This window comes from Athene cunicularia (genome assembly GCF_003259725.1).
Source record: "Athene cunicularia isolate RWA chromosome 3 unlocalized genomic scaffold, athCun1 chr3_part1, whole genome shotgun sequence".
Classification (NCBI taxonomy): Eukaryota; Metazoa; Chordata; class Aves; order Strigiformes; family Strigidae; genus Athene; species Athene cunicularia.
In genome coordinates this window covers 38,096,521-38,111,620 of record NW_020799097.1, presented here as the reverse complement: position 1 = coordinate 38,111,620, position 15,100 = coordinate 38,096,521, and the positions used below count along the sequence as shown (strand labels likewise).

Genomic DNA, 15,100 nt, shown 5'->3' with positions numbered 1-15,100 from the left:
CATGCAGAAGCATCCATGTACTCTTTAAGTTTTGTTTTTATTCAGCACTTTCTCTGGGAGGGCAGGCTCCTGGAACATGAAGTTCTACTTCAGAAATTAAGAGTTCTATATACCACAGAACCCCTGTGTGCAGCCCTTCTGGTACATGTAGCTTGGTCTCAGTTTCATCTGTTATTAGCTTGTGCCTCCACATTTTCTGACAGTGAAGCATGGAAAAAAGGTTATCTGAATGAATCTCCTTTAACAGAACTATCTGTTTATACAATTCAGATGAACAAATTCAGTTTGGGATGTCTGGTCTAACCTAATTTGCAAGTAAAATTTCCTGTTAGTCAGTTAAGCAAAGATATCAGCCTTAACCTCTCTACTTTGACTTTGCTAGGAATTTTCACAGAATTCAGCTACTCAATTTTAATAATTAAAGAACATGAAACAGTCTGAAAAAGCCATTGCTGGGAGGCAACACTTGGTCAGTCTTTGGAAACATCAACTGTAGTAATCTCTGGCCTAATAGAAACTGAACATAGTTGGCAAAAACTTAAGCAGAGATGACAGATAAAAGCAAATGCAATCCTTCATAAATTTTAAAACAAGGAAATTATATAGAATCATGATGGAGGAAGCTGCACAGACTGAAACATGATTCGTAACACCACATGAACAGTAGGAGTTTTCCTGGACAAGTTAGGTACAGGTCTAAGATAACAGCTGGCAAGTGCTGGTTTCAAGCCCATTCAAAGGCAAACCTTGCAAACGTGAAATGGCTATGCATAAAATAATTAACGTATGAATTCTCAGCTACCTAGATCATAATCTTCTAAATGCCAGTAAATTAAAAACAAAGAGAGTCACTCCGGTCTTAATCCAATCTTGTCAAAACTATTTGATCATCCAGATGGGGGAATTAACCCAAAACAATTGAAACTTGCTGGAATTACTTATTCTCTGATCCTTAATTACCCCTAAATGCACACCATCTGCAGCTGCCAAGAAAGCAAAATGGCAGAGAAGTCAAGATCACTGTGAAAGAAAACCAAACACCTAATGATAAAAACTTCCTCAATGCTAAGCCTTTCTTGAGGATATATATGCTCAGGTTGGCCTCACTGGATAAGAAGAATTCATGGTCATACTGACTCCTATTTGCTTTTGCAGGTCAACAGAAATACAGCAAACCAAGTTATTTATTAATTATTCTGAAACGCTGTAAGATGCTATGCGAAAACAAGAAGTCCCATTGTAATAAAAAGATAATGATTCAGGTGATCAGCGAACCAATTAAGGTAAGTGCTCTACCAGTCATGGTGGTCATAAGTAAAGAAAAGCTGGTGATGAAGCCAAAGTCTGAGGGCAGGCATGAAATGAAGCTTAAGGTGACCACAATGAACAGCAGAATTACAACTCTGCATCTTAATGATTGAAACCCTCAGCTTGTTCCAGAAACTGCTTTGCAGAATCCCATGGGATAGCAAGGCTACTGACACAGTTTTGATAGATTACAATCTGGAGAGAAAATTAGTAGAATTGCCAGTCACAGACGGTGTGATCAACAGTACAAAATCCAACTGGTGGCTAGCTGGTTCCTAGGGCACAGGGAATGCTGATACTGTTTGATACTATCAGTAGCAACCTGAAGGGCTCAACACTGTCCCACTGTCAGGAAGTACATGAGCAAATCATAGAAAGCAGCTGAAACATGAAAGGTTATGGCTACCATTCAAAAGGGACCCAGACACACTGAAGAAATGGAATGACAAAAGCACGATGAAGCTCAAGAGCAAATGCAAAATTTTGCACCCGAAAAAAAAAAAATCTGATGCAACAAAACAAGCAGGAAGCCTGACTGAATAGAAAGGAGCTTTGCAACAAACCTTACAGGGACTTAGTAGACAAACTGAACTTGGGCAGATACTGCATACTTGTGGTGATGAAGGCCAACTTTACCCTGGGCAAACGCATTGCAATCAGTTCGAGGGAATTAGTTCTTCCTCTCTTTTTCAGCATTTGTGAGACCACATCTGGAGTACTGTCCAGTTTTGGCTTCCCACCTCGGGACAGACATTGATATACCAAATCAAGTCCAGGGAAAGGCCACCAAAACTGTGAGCAGTTGGAACACAGGTTATATGAAAGGAAGCTGAGGGAGCTGTGTTTGTTCAGCCTGCAGAAGGATAAAGGGGAAATCCAACTGCAGTCTTCAACTACCTCAAGAGAAGGAGGTGGGAGAGAAGGAAGTATAGAGAAGATTACCAGACTCTTCTCAGAGAAGGACAAGAGATAAAAGACAAGCAGCAGCAGAAAGGGGCAGGGAAAGAAAATACCACAACTCTTCGCTTTGTTCTTAGAAGGCCCAGAACAAGCTTCACCCATATTTGTAAACTCCAGACATTACTAAGAAAAATATGAACACTTATATTACTTGAGCTAAAGAATTCCAGCTGGTTGAACCTCAAGATTTAGTTTTCTGTACTTGAAACTCTAGCCCACTCATCACCCTTTTTCTACACTGTTAATTTATTTCAAGGTCTGATGTACATATACTCAAACACCAGCTTGCTTTCAGATGGTGGAATTGCCCAAGTCTTTTTTTTTTTTTCTTCTATTAATATTACAAAAATCATCATCACAACAATTTGGGTGAAAATAAATTTAGTTTAGTTCAGAATTGCAAGGCTGAAAAGATAATTTTTAAAATAAGTCTTGGATACATATTTGTTTTCAAACACATATGACGTTTTCAGGCATGCTTTCATAATGGCAGTGTTTTAGAATTTTGATGCCTTTTGTTTGAAACTCAAGTAGAAGCAATGTTGAAGAGCACATTAAGTAACACCCACGCTGACTGTTATCACCATCAATATGTTCTGAAAACTTCATCTTTGATTGCCCCAATGTTACATACAATTGATGTTCACAAAAATAAAGGATACATTTAAGTTGACTGATCTGAGCACACTCAAAATACAATTATTATTTATACATTTAGATTGATAAGACAAAACTGGTTTTGCTAGTGCCAACAACTTCCAAAAAAATCAGAGCCCATGCCATAAGCTTCTCTCCCACTTTCAGACAACGATGTTTATTTCTAGACTCATTTTGACTTAAATTTACAAGAGCTAAGCACTGAGGTGCAACAACTCATGGAAGGTAACTTCAGGAACTGACATCCTATTTTGGAACAAGTCTTGCCAAACAGGTAAACTGAATACAACAAGCAAGCATCAGTATTTTGGCAATTTCATTGGAAACTACCATCAGAATAATTTCCTATGTCTCCTGACAAATTACCTAATCTGGGAAAAAAAAGTCATTCCTAGGAGCAGGAGGGGAAGCAAAATGGAACACAGAGGAAATATCACTTATCTTTACCTGGATCCACTGTGAGTATGAAAGATGCACAGGAAAGCATCTTGTAAAGCACCATGTATTTAATGACTACTAGCTGTTAGTGATGTAATTATGGTAAAGTAGAATTTGGTTTCTAATTTTCCCATTCCTTCAAAGCAATATTAACAGGTTCCAGCAACCTGTTAATGAAGACGATGAAGAAAAAAAAGCCAGGCAGCATACCCAGCCAAAGTTTAACTTAACATCTTGTAAGGCTATAGAGCAAAACACTAACAAATACAATCAGTCTTGCTTACTTTTACATGATGTATAACTTTTTGTGTAGCTCAGTGATTGTGCATTCTAAAAGGTAAACTGCCTTTTAGAAGTCAAATACAACATTCACAGAATACAAAGGGAGGGCAAGGAAGACAGTATGAGAAAAAAAGAAAACAAATGAAAACTCAAATTCAGCAAGGAAAGCATGAACAAGTTATCTTCCCCTCACTGTGCCTGGACTTGCTGGAACACTACTCTGAGAACTTCTCTGGCTTCATCTAGGTCTCTACTCCTCCTACCACTCCAAAATTTGACTGCTCTAGACACCCATTTCAAAGTTTCAGCTTAGACTTTTCCATGACCAATTTGCACCTGTCCCCTTTCATGTCAACAGGTCAGCCTTGAGTTCAAATTGTATTATTTCCCTTCACATGTGCTCATCTTATTTGCTCCACCAACACACCCCCATCACAACTCATTTGACATGGCTTCATAAGCCATATTCTTTTGGGAAGCCACTTACACAAATATGACTAATCAGTCTGTAACACTTCCCTAAAAGCATCAAAATCAAATGCATACTACTTGATTACTAGCAGCCAAAGCTACCTCCAGTACTCAAGGAAGCGTTCAGTGAAGGCTTGAGAATGCTTCCCTATCTTTACATGGAGAATCGTCAACCTCCTGATACATTACCAGGGCTATACTTACTTCTCAGAGCTAGAACTTCAGCCCAGTCATTCTCAGTTACATCTTAAGTAGTTCAGTCATGCTGTAATCAGCTAATTCACCTCCATTTCAACTTGTTTCCTAGTGATGACCTCCAGGTTTTAGCAAAGACTTATTAATTCTAAGTGTTTTCCAAGATTTTGTCTTGTCTCAGCTGCTCCAGCCCCATGGCCACCTAGCTTTTCAATACAGAGAAGGATCAAAAAGTCTGGTGATTTTGTACAGGCAGATTTCACAGCACACAGTAAATTGTGACATATCTTGGCCAACTCGAGCAGAAAGCTTGTCCATCTCATAACTCCCTTATCTATACTACTCTGCTACTGTCTTACAATACTTTTAAACACTTAATTCAAAATATCTGATTAGGATTTTGCCTCTGTAATTTCTACAGATCACTAGAGGCTCAATATCAGATTCAAATATAAAGACAGACAGAAGTCTGGATAAACACTGCTCATTCAATAATATCCAAATAAGTTTAAGATTCACTCCCCATCTCACTCCAGGTGAGTACTTACCATTAAGTTGTTTCTTCTCTTCAGACAGAGTAGAAGAAATCTCTACAAACATCAAGAAAAGACAAGCAAGACAGTAAGAAGTTATAGCACAGTACTTGCAACGTATCATGCTAAAGAGATTAGCCAAAGTAAGGATCTCCCAGTAAATCTTTCAAAAATTTAACAGATTGACCAGAATGCTTCAGATACCAAGAAGCCACAAATAAATGCAGCACTGATTACCACTCCAAAAGATTATACATAAATTTAAAAAATACTATATTAAAAATGCCAAAAGTTGCACAGTACTGAAGGACAGGAAACACAAGAGCTCTGGCACTTCGATACAAATATCCCAGATGACCTTGTGCAATTATAAACTTCACAGCTAAGAAGCTCACTAAATCTGTCACACTTTCATGACAGTTGCCTCATGACAACACACAGCAGACCCTGAATCTGACCAACCCTTGGAAATCTAAACCCAATCCTTGGCAGAAACCCAGGAAAAATAAAATCTTTCTATAAGCTCCTTCTGTCAAATGATTTTATTTGACAGGTTGTCTTTTTCATTAAATCTACAGTATGCTGCAACTACTCCAAACAAACAAATACTAGCAGAAAAAGAAGATAAAGACCAAGCAGATGAATTACATAGTGTTAATTCATATATAAGGTGCTTAACTTGAGGGGAAAGGCACTGCATCTCTCAGCCACATATGCTTCTGCTCACAGAAAATCTGTGTGGAAACCAGTCCTCTGGATGTACCCAGCCCCCTTCTGCCTTCTCTGCACTGCACATCTCAGATTGTCTTAGTACAAAGGCCCATGTTATATCCTCTTTTATGGGAGCCAGGTTTGGCGAAGTGAGACAAACCAATATGTTCCTCCAGCTCCCTTTTATGAAAACCAAAATGTGAACGTTTCTCCCCTGTTCTTCTGAATCTCTCCCACTGTTCTACGTCACAGCAGCCAGTGTTCAAAGAAAAATGCCATTGTGAGATAAGTGAAGGAAAGGCTCCTGGAAAAAAGCACCAAGCATACAGTATTGCAAAATTACTTCAGAGCTGACCAAGAACTACCTTTCATCAGAGGCTTTCATGTTGTGCCACTGTAAGGTAAAAACAAAACACTCCACAAGATGAATGGGACAGTTCACCCCAAATTTTTGGTTGAGGCTGTATTTGTCTGTGTATTCTGCTATGCACCACTTCAGGCTTTCTGCCAGGATAGCCAAGTCATTCACAAAAAATAATTTTTGATTAAAGGAAATTTTTTGTGTTCTGAAGTCTACTCTTATTTCACTACATTTTAACACTCTGCACTGAAACAGGCATTGCAATTTTAAGGACAGTTTGAGGCATTTCAAAGACACAGTCCTACCTCTCTTCCTTGGATGACACCATAGCTCTCAGTCTAATCTCACCGAATTAACAATAATACAACATGCATTCCGACTCCCGAGTTATGTTACCACTGAAGTATCTGTGTCTATGAGAAACATAAGCAGTAATAAAAGATACCAGACAGCAAACTAATGTCCATGTTAATGTTTACAGCTGAGTACCCTGAAGGGAAGGCAAGGAGTTCAATGCTGTACAGGTTTGCTGAGGCAGATACCGTAATTATCTGTTACATGCCTGGGTACTGCTGTAGTTACTGCACTGACCTTCTCAGCAAGTACAAACACCACACATTTCAGTGCGTCACTCCACTTAACACCACAGAAGGGACACTTGGAAATTCCTATTAGTCACTATCATACCATCAAGCAACATTCCCAAAAGATAAGTTGGCAAAACATTAATTATCATCAGCATCTTCAAAAGACTCTTCCTCCTTAAAAAACTCCTAGAGTATGCAAGGACAAGCTTCAGCTTCCTTAAACAGTTCCGCAAGCAAATAATTGTATGATCTTCCAAAAAATCACCAGAACACAGGAAACAAAAACTAAGTTAAACAACCACAAATCTTCCAGCAATGCCCCAACAAACCTCCATCTGCCTTACTTGCACTGTATTGAGACTGTAGCAAACAGCAAGGACCGATGCCAAACACTCACCCACAGTCAAATCAGTGTATTCCATAATTTGAAATGCTGTGTTTCCTCTATAATTATAGGCCCATTTAACCCTATATTCAAGAACATGCACCTTAACTTAGTATTTTATTCTTCTATTTTTAAATGCAAACTTTGATGAATATGGTCTTCTGGAAAACTAGAATTATTGCTGGCTGATAGTGAAGTTAGTCAATCATGTTTTTGATAATTCAAAAAAGGAGGGCACACAACCTACCCAGAATCAAAGTAAACTGAGAATTTTACAGTGAAGAATTTCAGCAAATTCACTCTAAACGGTTTGATTCTTAATTAATGAAATTACATTTCTTCAAGCCTGAAATGGCTAAAAGAGACACAGGCAAAAGAACTGATTTTATACAGTTGACAACCTTTATCCTGCAAATCTTACTACAGCAAAATGGGTAGAACAATCCTATTATGGAAGAAAGATGAAAAAGCAAACAGCAGAAAACAAGACTCTCATAGCTTGCCAGGGCAAAGATATGTTTATATTTTACTGACTGTCAGTCACAAGAATTCCTTCCAGTTGTAGAGTGAAGATTAATGAAATTAGCAAAAGTCAGGTTTACTTTTAAATTTCTAACTCAGTTGACAAAGTAGCAGTAACTTATCTGTAACACTTCCAACTCCATGAAGCAGTTAGGCTGTCGAGGTTTCTCCATTCTTTGCAGCATTTCCCTTAACAGCTCAATACTGGAATTAGCTACCTTGCAACAGGGACATGTAAAATACTATTCCCCTTCCTGTAGAGACCAAACTGTAATTGCTGGCAACGTGATCTAAGAACTAAAAGTTCTAAAGTATGCAGTGCACCTTGTCAGAAGTTGAAGACCTACTAGAGACAGATGAATTTGTTAACTAAAGGACATCACAGAATTTGAGAAAAATAGTTGCAACCACAAATTCTTTCATGTTTCCACTGTGGTTTTGCTAAGGGTCAATATTCAGTAACAGTGTCTGCTTCCTAGGGATGGGAATTTTTTGCTGTGGCCTACAAACAAAAACAAATACTTAAGATAAAAGTCTCTGGAAACCATCACCAGCATTTAAAGACAATATACTACATCTCTTGCTGTCCTGGCTCAGAGGAGTCTGTTGTATCAGCAAAATTTTCTCCAAGTAAATTCAAACTGAAGAACCCATAAAGCGTTCTGGAAAGGCTAACTCCATAAAGTGTATTCAAATAGCTCAATACATATGCAATTTGCCAGACCTATGTCTGGTGCCAAAGTCACCAGATTGAAAAATACTTTTATTTCAAGATGAGAGAACTGCCTAGGACAGTTTGTCCCCTGGGATCAGAAGAAGAAAGAGGGATATTGAGGGAAGAAAAAAAAAATTATTTCTATATACATATGCACATAACACATATGTCTGCTTTCTGATGACTAAAAACAAAAGAAATGTAACAGTACATTACTTATAAAAGCCTTCATGCATAAAATAGTTTCCTCTTTGGGTATCTGCTGTAAAAAGACTGAATATATGCAACAGTCTTCATCTCTAGGCAAGAACAGAGCCTCTCCTCAAAAATATGATTTAGGATTTCTCATAATTTCCAGAAAACTTTGGAATAAAGAATAATAGAAATTACCTTGTTCTTAGAAACCTCACCTTTTGGAGCAGAAATAGGCTTGACAGCCATTCTCCCAACAAGACATTCCTTCAGCATTGATTCATAATTGACCCAGCGATGAACCTATATCAACAAAATATGTTTTCACAAAATTTGCAACTCTTACTATGTTGTTCTATGCACTGAAATAGAAAAGTTCATTTTTGTACAGTGGCTAATGTAATCCATTTAGCAATTTTATTTTTTTTTTAAACACACTCATTATTGCCTCGTTCAGTACTTAGTTTACTTCTATTATAGACAGTACGCAATGAAGTAAAAAAAAATAGGACCATGAAAAACTGAGAATAGTTTCATTTACTCAGTTTATGCTTTGCTGTATCTGAACATCATAACCTTGAGCTACAGAAAATATTTCAGAAGAGCATCTTTATGATGTATGTTATGCAATTAACAGAATAAAGACCTCGTCTTTACCACAAGGGTAATTAGTCTTGTTTAGATACAAGTAAAGAAAAAAGGGATGAAGGAAACAAAGATTGAGAATAGTGGTTTAGACACACAAACACCTCCTACCAAGTTGGCGTATTTCTGTTTGTTTCTGTCTTACTATCACTAAATTATTTGGAAATTACCTATTTTAGAAAGTCAAATAAAGTGAAGAAAAAACAGTAGCTTTGCAGACCAGAACCGGAGAACTTGCAAAGGAAATAGATGGCAGAAAAGCCAATTCTGATAGGGCATCCTGGGTAACATCACAAGAGGAAAGAAAACAAAGTGCTTCCTGAAAAATTTGAATGGTATGTAGAGATTTTAAAATAAAAACTTTAAATTGGACAAGCTAAGGAGATGAGCTAAAGAATCCCATTCACAAGTTGTAGTTTCCTCATACACAGAAAACAGAAAGAAATGAAGGATTTTGAATGACAGTTAATTTTTCCAGAAACTTGAGAAACACCAGCAACCTATCAAACTTAAAGAGATCAGTCTCCAACAGACACAGAACACTAAAGCATAGGGGATAACAATGGAAGTGCCTCCAGAACAGGAAAGACATCAGGCAGAAACAAAAATGTGAATAGTGTATTTTAAGGATCTGAACACTGCTTTCCACTCCCATGACAAAACTAAAATAAAATTAAAAAGTAACAAGTATGTATCTGAATTTAACAACAACTTGAGGGGCTTCCCAAAACATTCTGGATGTCAAGACTCCTGTTTCTGAGCTCATCATACAATACTTGACAGTGATCCAGTTACGGAATTCAAGGCCACAACTTGATACTTTCAGGAAAGAAACTCTGTATTTCTTAAAACCAGAGAATTTTGCCCAAATCCAACACTTAATTTGTGAAAGGATTAACCAAAGATAAGCTTAAAGCTAAAACATTTGAAGGACCCTATAAAGTGTTCTGGAAAGGCTAACTGTCCATAAAGTGTATTCAAATATCTCAATACATATGCAGTTTGCCAGACCTGTGTCTGGTGCCAAAGTCACCAGACTGAAAATACTGACTTTTATTTCAAGATGAGAGAACTGCCTAGGACAGTTTGTCCCCTGGGATCAGAAGAAGAAAGAGGGATCTTAGGGGAAGGAAAAAAATCATTTATTTCTACATACATATGCACATAACACATGTCTGTTTTCTGCTGACTAAAAACAAAAGAAATGTAGCAGTACATTACTTATAAAAGACTTCATGCATCTTTATTTACATTCACTGTTAAAAATATTTTGCAAATAAAGGCATAACATACGGTGATGCATGAACTGTAAAGAGGTAACAGATTTCCTTTCAGCAACAGAGAAGGTTTCCTTCCTGCTCTTTCCCAGTTTCTCAAACCTTGTGAGCCAAGGAGACTCAACAAATGCCCGTTTCTAAAAAAATACCAACTCAGTGAATCATCTTTTACAGCACCAGGTTTGCAAGCGATTCCTTACAGAAAAGCACACCCTTTCTGCAGACCCTTTGTTTTCTGAGTCTTTTCAAAACATTTTAAGAAATGGTAAACAAAGAAGAGACCAGCTGTCATCTTGTGATTTGTTCACAATCAGTCAATTGCAGCCCGAGCACTTTTTCTTAGTACTTTGTACCCGATAATGTAGTGGCCAAGTCAACAGGCAAAAGAATACTACAATTTCCTAGAAGAAAATGCCTTTTAAAGGACAGCAATTAGTCAGTGTGGTAATTTACTAAGAGGGTGGTTATCTCAAGTTGTTGCTAGCTTTATTGCTATTTCTGCTAAAAAAATAGTAACAAGGTCAAATTGAAGCATCATTCCAACAACATAAAGTGACATTTTCAACATTGTCTTTCGGTACAAAGTTAGAACTACAATGCCGCTTTCAGCACACGTTAGTGCCATCCTAGTAACCCACGGATCTTCCTTAGGCCTGAAAAAGTTCAAATCACCATTTCCACTGGAATGCCCTAAAAATAATCAGAAAACATGCATTTTTCAAACTCCCTTTCAGTAAGTAAGTGTCATTCACTGCCAGTTGTTCTTACCTGATCAAAAAGATCTGTACCATCAGTTCCAGCTGCTTTCATTAGTTCATCCTCACCACCAGGATGATATTCCATGTATGGTGTGACATTATATACAAATCCTGAAGAAAATGGAATATAAAACCATGTGAGCAGCATTTCTACAACCACTCCTATCCATAAAAGCAGCAGAAAGGTTTGTGTTTATTAAACAGTGTAACGGCAAACAGTAAACATCACTGAAACAAATAGTATGACTTCACAAAACCAGAAATTTAAGTTACACAGTTGTATAGAACACAAGGTGTAACTTACTACATGGAGATGCCAATTTTACAATGCCATACGACTTGTTCCAGTGAATGTCTGAACAAACCTGCAGGGTTCAACCTTGTAGTTAAACATGATGTATCCTAGCTAGGGAGTAAAAGAACCAGCAGCTGGTTTAAACAGACATAAAATTGAGCCAGTTAGTGCACAGAATTGTTTTCATTCTCCCTTTCAATTAAGTTAACCCTGAAGTGCTGTCATAGTTGTTTTCTTACCATGAATCATCTACAGAATAAAATGCCTCTGGGAATGAACTGTCTCCCAGGAGGAAAAACTGCTACCATCAGCAACAAAACTTCCATACTTCAGATTCAGCAATATAAAAAACTTAACATAGTCTATGCTCATTAAAGGCTTACTAGGGCAAATTTGATACCAGAGTTGTAAAAGGGCTCAGCATTCTTTCTACACGAGTGCTATTCTTAATATTTCCAGGGAGATAAAAAAAATGCTTCTTCGCATGTCTGAAATGATGAAGTCTAACTATTTTTGATATGCAACCAGAGTAATTAGACCTGGTGAAGGCCGTTATAAACAGATTTAACTACAGATATATAGCTGTTAACAGGCCTACTGCTGGCCTACCTAGCAGAATATTTAAAGATATATAACATTACCAAAACAGGAAGCTACCAGAAGTGGAACTGTGCCAGTGCTTTCATAAGAAGCTTTTAAGGTATTAAAAGTCTGCATTAATTACTGCAGAAGGAGAGGTAGGCATTCAACACTGGGTGGGGAGGAGACACACTTGGGACAATTCTAGTTGGTAAGAACAACCATCCCAGACAATAACGTTAGGATCATTCCTATTTTACTGACCTGATCTTCTGATGGATGTATTCACTATGCCATCTTGTGTGCAGCACTGACTACTGCACACAATAAAAAGTAACTATAAACATCTACATGGTTAAGACCTCCTAAAATGTGAACCAAATGTCCAATTTACGATCAAAATTCCACAAGCAAAGGAAATCTCATTTATATATCCTTCACGCTTTTTTTAACTCCCCGACATCCCACTTTATATACAATTTGTGGCCTATATGACAGCTTTCTTTGATGATCACCATACCGACTTCTTGAACAAGTTAGCTCTTGGTCTTCTAGTTCATATTCCTCTCATCAGTTTCTGCGTTCTTATAGAGACACAGTCTAACTACCAATGCAAAGACATAATTTAACTTTTCACAATGGTGTTATTTTACTACTTGTCTGCTTATCAGGTCTACAGATAATCGACCAGAATTCTCAGTTATGTTGTTTTTTTCATTAGTAGTTCTAGAAAAATAAGGCCAAAATGGAAAAATTTAAAGACAGATAAGGAAGCAGTGATGGAGTTCCTGTAAAAATCAATCCCAAGAGATGCAGTCAAGGAGGAGTAAGAGATTAAAAACAAAACAGAACCATTTTTAAGCAGTGATTCTGTCTGCAGTAGATGTCCCTTTTTGAGAGAGAAAAAATAACAGACCGTCACGGTAAATAAGCTTTCATTTGCTCTCTTCCCACTATAGTTTTGCTAGCATGTGCAAGAGCAGCACACAGAGTATTAACAATCCTATTATTTTGTTCAAAAGCCAGCATCAAATGACGTTTTACCCTTACTTTCAGTTTCATACCCTTTGACACCCAACAAAAACACAGTCATCCTCATAGAAAAATTCTTAACCTTCTGCTGGAGTTCAGAGATGACATTATATCAAGTATCAATGCTGTTCCTTACCAGATCAGAACTACCACTAAATGAACCCCTCTTCCTAGGGAAATATCACATTAGCCACTCTGATCTTCTTAATCTATCTTCATAGAAGTGTTGTTATAAGAAATTTAGGGTGATACTAATGAATTTTAGCCTCTGATTAAACCTGAGAGTGAACATTTTACTCCCTTCTCTAAACAAGGAATTTTGTTTTCAGCACTAAAAAAACTCTTCTAGCCAGGGCTACTGTTCCAAACCACCTTTCATACTTTATTAACTTATGATACCTTCAACCTAAAATTCCATAAAACTAGTAACATAAATAGAACAGCTTAGCTACCACAGATATTTGTTATGCTAGACAGAGATTAGAACTGCTTTGTGTGGCAACTGTTATCCGCCTGACTAGGTTTTACAAAATAATATGTGATCTTGTACACTTATTTCCCAAAGACCATTCTACAGGTTTAACTAACGTTTTAAATATTTATGTCTCTGGATGCTTTAAAGCAATTACTAAAAATAGTCAACTGCTAAGGATAATAGTCTGCAAGACTGAGGAGTGTAAATACATGTCAGCACTTTCAATGCCTTATTCTTGCTGAGGTATCGCCTACAATCTTGTGTTTTATTATTTTCACATGCACATATAAAATAGGCGTAAAATATGCCCCCTTGCAAGACTTCTTAAGCAATGTCTGAAAGCAAATAAAATCTTTGTGACAAAAAACCTCTAACTTGAGCGATGTTGTGTCTGATTACATCAAGATTACAGGTGGCCTAAACATAAAAGCTGTGTAGTTTGTTTTGGGGTGTGGCTTTTGTTCTTGTTTGATTTTGTTGCTTCTTCTTTTAAGTACAGAATAGAGAAGCTAGGCAAAAAATGTAGAAGAAACATCACAGCAACCAACCTCTTATACATATCCAGCAGTCCTCCTTTTTGTTGTGTTTAGCAAGCTCATCTTCTGTCACTTCAGTTAGCCTTCCTTTTAAACCAGTCAAGTCCTTCCCACTTTTAGTTAGCCGAATCCAATCCATAAGACTCCTTCCTGGTTTTAAAGGTACCTGAAAAACAATAAATGTACAAACATTATTAAATTCAAGAGGAAGAAAAAGCCATTCAATACACTTTCCTAAGCTCCCTAGGACTCAGACAAAACAAGAAATATAACACAACTCATATTCTTCACTGATATTTGGGAGCCCTACTCAGCAGTAAGGAAGCATCTATCTAGTAACCCAGACAAGGGAATTACTGAACATCAACAAACATTTAGATGACTATTCCCAAAGCAAACTGCAGATACCAAGTCCTCCAGTGGTGGTAAAAAGCTTTTATCAGCATCATTTAAGATATGGCCTGAAAACCTATGAGCAACAAAGGGAAATCATGGCCAGGTAAGACAAGGTAGGAAAGTTTACGTTCACAGCATTCCTAGACTTTCTGCAAGTCCTATAGTGGATGGGAATCTCACCCAGAGGAAGCTGGGACAGGAGTTTTCTAACTTACCAGGAATGTATTAGCCATGGCCTGCCCTGAAAGGCAGAGCAAGACCTTCAAGGGTGCCTGGCACCCTCCTTTTCAGCAGCACCACAAACGGGAAACACCTTTGATCCAAGCTCTAACAGCAAGGAATGGTTAAAGAATCATGGTCTTACAAAACCGCAGCAAAAGCAGAAGTGAGAAAATTAAAGAGCACATAGACCCACATTACTTGATACTACTTTAGCCCAAGTACGAGCCTGGTTTCTAAGTGAGGCCTGCAGACACCGTGCCCCCAGAAGCACTGCAAAGACGAAGACCCAATATGTAAAGCGTCAGCTGTGCGCTGTAATTTCAAGCTGAAAGTCTCCGTCTCTGCACAGAGGCACCCCAAGCCGGCCGGGGAAGGCAGAGCAGGAAGCCCTATCCCCACCGTCTTTTAGAAGGGGAAGTACGAAGTATTTTTCAGCGACGCAGCAGAGCCAGCCCCTGGCCCGGGGCCGCTGCCACAGCCGCCGCGTCCCCTCGGCGATTGCGGGAGTACGAGACCTCTCGAAGGAAGCGGCCAGAGACAGCCCTGCCCCAGCCGCCACCGGGCCCGC

General features: G+C 38.1%; 1 protein-coding gene across 1 annotated transcript in view; it reads right to left on the bottom strand.

Annotated features, from left to right (window-relative positions):
* Nucleotides 1-14,102, bottom strand: part of LOC113478192 (cytochrome b5 reductase 4) — a 37,212-nt gene extending 23,110 nt beyond the window's left edge. Inside the window, exons 1-4 of the mRNA XM_026845143.1 lie at nucleotides 13,927-14,102; nucleotides 11,008-11,108; nucleotides 8,536-8,620; nucleotides 4,860-4,901 (exon numbers count right to left, since the gene is read on the bottom strand). Of these exons, the coding sequence (XP_026700944.1) occupies nucleotides 4,860-4,901; nucleotides 8,536-8,620; nucleotides 11,008-11,108; nucleotides 13,927-14,053 (355 nt within the window). The 5' untranslated portion in view covers nucleotides 14,054-14,102. The remainder of the gene's footprint in view (nucleotides 1-4,859; nucleotides 4,902-8,535; nucleotides 8,621-11,007; nucleotides 11,109-13,926) is intronic.
* Between the last annotated feature and the right edge of the window lie 998 nt (nucleotides 14,103-15,100).